This window comes from Penaeus japonicus, unplaced genomic scaffold, assembly GCF_977035675.1.
Source record: "Penaeus japonicus unplaced genomic scaffold, GWHDUDI00000001_assembly GWHDUDI00000013, whole genome shotgun sequence".
Lineage (NCBI taxonomy): Eukaryota > Metazoa > Arthropoda > Malacostraca > Decapoda > Penaeidae > Penaeus > Penaeus japonicus.
In genome coordinates this window covers 8,357,693-8,365,192 of record NW_028234415.1, presented here as the reverse complement: position 1 = coordinate 8,365,192, position 7,500 = coordinate 8,357,693, and the positions used below count along the sequence as shown (strand labels likewise).

Below are 7,500 nucleotides of genomic sequence, written 5' to 3'. Positions count from 1 at the left end.
CGATGATATAACCCGGGTTGGCAACGCCACTGTTGTTCTCAATGTTTATCGCCGGATACAATAAACCACCTCCGAGCCATCTCTATTCCCTTTTCCTTATTCTCTTTTCACTCTTCCCCCTTCCCTCTTCCCCCTCCACCTCCCCACCTCTCTTCCTATCTTCCTCTTCCATCTCCGGCCGACCCTCTACAACCGACGTATACCTACCCCATACTTTTAAAAATATATACCCATTACCGTCTCTTACTCTGGAATCTCCAACAAGGAATCCCCCCACCCCACCCTCTCCTTTCGCATCCTTCCTCCGCCCACGCCAGTACCCCTCCCTCCCTCCCTCCCATTCCAGCACCGTCCTCTTTTCCGGCGATCCAGCTAACTGGCCTTTAAAACAACTCCCCGCCACGGCGCTGAGAGGCCAGGAAGAGCCGAGCCGAGCCGAGCCGGGCCAGAGGACGGCGACGAAGCCTCACTTGAAATCGCCTTCGAGTCCTGATCAATAGGATGGCACTCTCGACCGCTGGCTGGCAGGTCTGCCTCCTCCTCCTCCTCCTCCCGCCGAACTTACGTCAGTAAAACCCCTCCTTCCTTTCTCTCCCCCCTATCCTCTTTCTCTTTCTTTCTCCATCTCTCTTATTATTATTATTATTATTATTATTATCATTATTATTATTCTCGATCTGTCTTTTTCTTCTCTATCTCTCTTCTCTTCAGCCCTTTTCTCTACTTCCATCCCTCTTTTCACCTCGGTACTACTTCTCTCCCCCAGCCTTCTTTTCTCTTCCATCCCTCTTTATTCCCCAATAACTCTTTTCACCTCATTTACTCTACCCTTCCATTCCATTCCTCTCCCTCTCCCTCTCCCTCTCCCCCTCCCCCTCCCTCTCCCTCTCCCCTCCCTCTCCCTCTCCCACTCCCTCTCCCACTCCCACTCCCACTCCCTCTCCCTCTCCTTCTCCCTCCCCCCCTCTGATGGGCAATGCCCGCATGTCTCTCCGACAGAGGTTCTCAAGCACGAGGACCTCACCAACGCCACACGGGCCAAGACCCTAGGAGAGATACAGCGCTATTTACGGTCGAGAAGAACGTCGGATTGCGTAATGGCCTGCCGTCAACGTCTTATTTTAGACAATTCTATGGCAGTTCGCATTTTTGTCTGACTATTTGGCCACTCATTCCTAGCATGTTTTGGAAATTTAGATAAACAAATGTGTGTTTGTGTTTGTGTGTTTGTGTTTGTGTTTGTGTTTGTGTTTGTGTTTGTGTGCGCGCGCATACATACATATATAAATATATATATATATAAGGTTCGTAGAGACAGAATTTCAGGACAAATGAGAAGCTTCCCAGACAACATTTCCTAAGCCGAGAACCAAACCGATTCGCCCCACCCGACCTACAAATCCATTTTATGCCTGAGCCTACATGACAAGATTCTCTAGGCCTCCGTGATGCCGCGAAAGGTTTCGAAGTCGTTCGAACTTGAAAAGAAAAAGCCGAGTCAAAGAGAAATGGAAAAAAAAACCCAGCTACTTCGAAGGCATTATGGGAACACATTCGATTACTTGACGACGACGCGAGCAAGTTCGACTCGCTGCGGGACGACGACTGGAGCTTGCATGTCAACGTCGCTGGAAGAGGAGGAGGAGGAGGAGGAGGAGGAGGAGGAGGAGGGAGAGGAGGAGGAGGAGGAGGAGGAGGAGGAGGAGGAGGAGGAGGTAAAGGAGGTGGTGGTGGAGGTGGTAAAGGAGGAGGAGGAGGAGGTAAAGGAGGAGGATGAGGAGGATGAGGAGGAGGAGGAGGAGGTAAAGGAGGAGGAGGAGGAGGAGGAGGAGGAGGAGGAGGAGGAGACGACGACGGCATGTGCACATTTCCGTGCACACTTGTGTGCGTGTCCCGGGTATCTGTTTGGGCGTTTGTGTATGTGCAGAGCCCGTCTCTATGACGCCAGAAGGTGTTCGCCAAGTGCCAACAGGTGGGGGAGGGGGGTTAGGCACTCTGGCGCCCAAGGACAATCCCCCCCACCCCAGGCTTGGCTATTCCCAGGCGGCGCCCCCTCGCGCCTCCCAATTCGCCTCATCACAAACTCTTACTTTCTGTTTTGGATTCTCTTCAGTCCTTCCACTCACTCACTACTTAATGCCTCGCCTCTTCTTATGCGTCTGCCTTCCTCTCTCTCTCTCTCTCTCTTCCTGTCTGCCTTCCTCTCTCTCTTCCTGTCTGCCACTGAACACCCGTTTCTTTCTTTTCCCTACCAAACATCTACACGCAACCACCTTTATTCCAATCTCATTCTCTTCCTTCTTCTTTCTCCCTTCCTTAATCCCTCTTCCTTCTCCTTTCTCCATTCCTTAATAATCCTGATTCCCAAATTCTTCCATGTGTATGCCACAGCCGGGGGTGTGGGGGGGGCACTTTAGGAAGGTGTTTTGAAAGACTGTCCGCCCGACCGTAAGGAAACCGCACCTTCTGTTCCTGTCTAATGGCAATCTCGCTAAGGACCAAATGATCAGCTGCACCGCAACATTTTAATGAGCAAAGCTTCTGCAATTAATAGCCTTAATGCCAAACGGGTTAGCTAATAATACATCCTATCCTGACAGTGGCTGGTTTTCAGTTCCTAAGCGTTGCAATCTAAGCGTTGCAACTTATCATCGGTGAAAGTTACCGTTTGCAACTCTGCCTTTCCCTGTAAGCAAGCAGTCAGTCGTTCAACCTTTTCCAAGCACACTGATTACAACAACCCTCATACAATTCCGCAGGATGTAGTGAGGCCCGTGGCAATGTTTGGAATCATTTCAACCTGCTTCCGATTCCACTTCAAACTTCTATTCCCCCCTTTCGCCCCTTCTCCTGTTCCTGCTCTGAAGAATATCCCCGTCGCGAGCTGTGATGCGATGCCATGTACCCAGGAGGACGACTTCATCAAATAACTACCTCAGAAAGTGGGCAGCGACAGCGAAACTGCATTACATGGGAAGTTTTATCCTAGATTTACTACAGAATTATTCACAAGATTTATACATGCATACACACATACATAGAGACATAGAGACATAGAGACATAGAGACAGAGAGAGAGAGAGAGAGAGAGAGAGAGAGAGAGAGAGAGAGAGAGAGAGAGAGAGAGAGAGAGAGAGAGAGAGAGAGAGAGAGAGAGAGAGAGAGAGAGAGGGAGAGAGAGAGAGAGAGAGAGAGAATAGAGAGAGAGAGAGAGAGGGGATAGAGAGAGAGGGAGATAGATAGATAGATAGATAGATAGATAGATAGATAGATAGATAGAGAGAGAGAGGGAGATAGAGATAGAGAGGGAGATAGAGATAGAGAGGGAGATAGAGATAGAGATAGAGAGAGGGAGAGGGAGATAGAGAGAGAGAAATAGAGAGAGAGAGAGAGAGAGAGAGAGAGAGAGAGAGAGAGAGAGAGAGAGAGAGAGAGAGAGAGAGAGAGAGAGAGAGAGAGATAGAGATAGAGATAGAGATAGAGATAGAGAGATAGAGATAGAGATAGAGATAGAGATAGAGATAGAGATAGAGATAGATATAGATATAGATATAGATATAGATATAGATAGATATAGATAGATATAGATAGATATAGATAGAGATAGATAGAGATAGATAGAGATAGAGAGAGAGAGAGAGCCAGAGTGAGAGAGAGAGCCAGAGAGAGAGAGAGGAGAGAGAGAGAGCAATGGAACAACGTCCGTAGAAGTACTCACCGTGAGGAGCAGAGGGTCTGGCGGCAGCGGCGGCCTCTCCTTCGGCGGCCTCCGCTTCCTTGCTTTGCGCATCCTCAGGCGACTCCTGTAAGAAAATTCGCGTGAGCTGATTCAGCCAAGAAAATTTGTGTTCCGCCAGGCAGCAGGAGGCGGCAGAGCCAAGGTTCGCGTGGGAGCAGGTCGTGACGGGAGTCGAGATCGCAGGTCCCGGATGGGAGGCGGACCCGCACTGCACTCGCCGCCTCCTTCGGGCTCTCCGCGCGACCTCCTTGACACGGAGTTGGAAATGGTGCGGACACAGAGACCGTGCTTCCGACCTCGTGCTTCTGGGGGTGGCACCGCACATCATGCACGTCGTGTCGGGGGCGTGCTTGTTCGCACAGGCCTGGGCGTCGCCACTCGCGCAACTGAGCTGCGTTTTGTCGGAAATATCTGCTGCCGAAGGAGCTTCTCTAGTGGCTGGTGGGCTGAGGGCGGGGGTGGCGGAGGGCACAGAGGTAGGAGACAGAGGACAGGGCGGGCTGGCGACGACCATATCCTGAGGGGGGTCGAGGGCCGAAGGAGAGGCGGTGCGAGTCGATTCCACATCCAGGGAAGATGGCGAGGGAGAGGCCAGGCACAGACGGCCCACCTTGACAGGGCGCCACTGGTCGTCCTCCCTCGAGAGGCCTCCACACTCCTCGAGCTTCCCTTCGCAGCGGTGGGGCGCCACGGGGATCCACTGGTCGGCTGCTTCCGGTCGCTTGCGCTTTCCCTCGAGGAGCGTAGAGGCGGCGTTCTCCTTGGGCACTCTGCTCCTCAGCCGGGGCGGCAGCGGCGCGCGCGGCTCCTTGAACACGGGCTTCTCCTCGCCCTTCCTCGCCTCGGCATTCTGCTGCTGCAGGCGTTGGGCCAGGAGGATGCATCGCTGCTGGCGCCGTAGGAGGGCCTGCCGCTGCTGCAGGAGGATGTTCTCCGGCTGCTGTCTGCTCCCAGGCCCGCCGTAGCGCAGCAGGACGCGTGCCACCAGGTGCCTCTGGGACGGCGGCAGGGTCCCCAGATTGCCGTGTCGAGCCACGGCCACTAGGCGCGCCAAGCCGGGTGGCAGGCCAAGTGGCAGGCCGCCTTCGACCTCCGTGGCAGCGCCTCCACTCTCGCCCATCTCCTCTGCGGGCGCCGTGCCTGTCTCCTCTCCCACTCCTCCTCCTCCTCCAGGATCCGGAGGAATAAACCCGCGGCGCGGCGGGGTTCTCGCGGCCATCAGGCGCGGCGACGACATCACGGAGGTCCCGACAACCATCACCAGATGAAGCGTGTCTTTAGACCATAACTGTTCCTGGAACCTTAAATTCACTCGTATAATCCTAGAGGCGGCGCACTCACGAAGACCACCTTAGCACTCGGAATCACAACACGGACACTTGGACGCTTAGAGGAGGCGACTTGTTTGCAGCGAGAGCGCGTAGGGCGTGCACACCGCTCGAGGTGACAGAGTAGACTAGTGTAGCGCTCGGCTCAGGCGGCTGTCAGCTCGGTGGTATCCCCCCCCCCCGACCCCCACCCCCCTTGCTAGCGCGCGCACCTCTCGCTCTTCCTCGTTTCTCATCCCACTCTTATATAATATATATATGTATGTGTGTGTATGTATGTATGTATGTATGTATGTATGTGTGTGTGTGTGTGTGTGTGTGTGTGTGTGTGTGTGTGTGTGTGTGTGTGTGTGTGTGTGTGTGTGTGTGTGTGTGTGTATGTATGTATGTATATATATATATATATATATATATATATATATATATATTATGTATATATAATATATTATATATATTAATATATATATATATATAATATATATATAATATATATATATATAATAAATATATATATATAATATATATCATATATATCTATCATATATACATATATATCATATATATATATCATATATATATATCATATATATATATATCATATATATATATTATATATATATATATCATATATATATATATATATATATATATATTATATATATATATATATAATATAATATTATTATATGTATATATATATATATAATATATATATTATTATATATAAAATATATATATAATATATATATATATAATATATTATAATATATATTATATATATAATATATATATATATATATATATATATATATATATATATATTATATATATATATATGATGACTTGCAAAACACACTTCAGTGTTGATGAATGGCAGATAAACCCACTTTACACAAAATAGATTTATTGAAAACGACTCATTTTCATTTTCATTTTCACCCACACACACCCACACCCACATATATATATATATATATATATATATATATATATATATATATATATGATTTATATATATGAGGAGGAGGAGAGAAGAAGGAGAAGAGAACGAGGAGGAGGAGAAGGAGAAGAAGGGGAAGGAGGAGAAGAAAAAGAAGGGAAACGAGAAGGAGAAGAAAAGGGAAAAAAAGAAAAGGAGAAGAAGGGAAGGGGAGAAAGAAGAGGTGCTGGTATGACTCGTTGCACCTTCACCTTTTCTTCCCTTCTCTTCTTCTCTTCTCCCCTTCTACCTCCCTCCCTCCCTCCCTCCCTCCATATTCATATATCTACTTATTTATCTATATTTTTCTTAGGATCATCTCGCTCTGTTTACTTTTGGGTCAAACGATAATATTATTCTGAGCCCGTATGCTATCCCTGCAACGCCATTGCATATGAACATGCTCGCGCCATCAACACATGGCCATATACATACAGATAAACGTAACGCACCTTTACCAACGTAAACAAATACACACGTACACGTACACGTACACGTACACGTATGCACATGCACATGCACACACACGCACGCACGCGCACACACACACACACACACACACACACACACACACACACACACACACACACACACACACACACACACACACACACACACACACACACACACACACACACACACGATATCTTTTAAAAATCATGTACTTATTCTGTACAACATTTGTCCAATACCAGTATACTCTAGATTTCGGTCAAGGGCGCGATAACGTTATCATATTTCATAATATATGCATCGCGTAACAGGTGTAAAAAGAAAAAAAAGGAGAGAGGGAGAGGGAGAGGGAGAGGGGGAGGAGAGGGAGAGGGAGAGGGAGAGGGGTAGAGAGAGGGAGAGGGAGAGGGGTAGAGAGAGGGAGAGAGGCGAAGGGGGAGAAGGGGAGAGGGAGGGGGGGGAGAAGGAGAGAGGCGGAGGGAGAGGGGGGTGGGGGTGGGGGAGGGGATTTAAAAAGGCCAAACAAATGTAGTATTGAGTAAGAGGACGAAAAACAAACCACAACAGGGAAGCCATCAGGCCAGACTCAAGGGCATCAACTCCAGAGGACGGCTCGGCATGAGAGAGAGAGAGACCGACCGACCACCAGTAAGTACCTGCCAATGGCCAGACTTCCAACGGTGCATTTCACGGCTTATGATTTCAAAGCTTGAAATTTTTGGTGAAAGTGTCTTATCTCAGCTTAAGGATTAATTTTTTGGCACACCTTTTGCCTGTTGGTTCGTCCGCCCTTATCTTTCGCCTTATATTTTTTTCCCTTTCCAATTCCCTCTCCCTCTCCCTCTCCCTCTCCCTCTCCCTCTCCCTCTCCCTCTCCCTCTCTCTCTCCCTCCCTCATCCTCTCAGTGAGAAAAACTATCTATTTGTACAGTTGCTGCACAAGAATTTAGAAGAACAATACTACGATCTGATATGATCGGCTACCAAGGGGAATTGGGGAT

General features: G+C 48.6%; 1 protein-coding gene across 2 annotated transcripts in view; it reads right to left on the bottom strand.

Annotated features, from left to right (window-relative positions):
• The window catches only part of RanBP3 (ran-binding protein 3), an 18,457-nt gene extending 13,255 nt beyond the window's left edge, over positions 1–5,202 (bottom strand). Inside the window, exon 1 of one of the 2 annotated variants that reach the window (XM_043003772.2) lies at positions 3,719–5,202. In XM_043003772.2, the coding sequence (XP_042859706.1) occupies positions 3,719–4,997 (1,279 nt within the window). In that variant the 5' untranslated portion in view covers positions 4,998–5,202. The remainder of the gene's footprint in view (positions 1–3,718) is intronic. The other variant, XM_043003771.2, reaches the window with a different exon arrangement.
• Between the last annotated feature and the right edge of the window lie 2,298 nt (positions 5,203–7,500).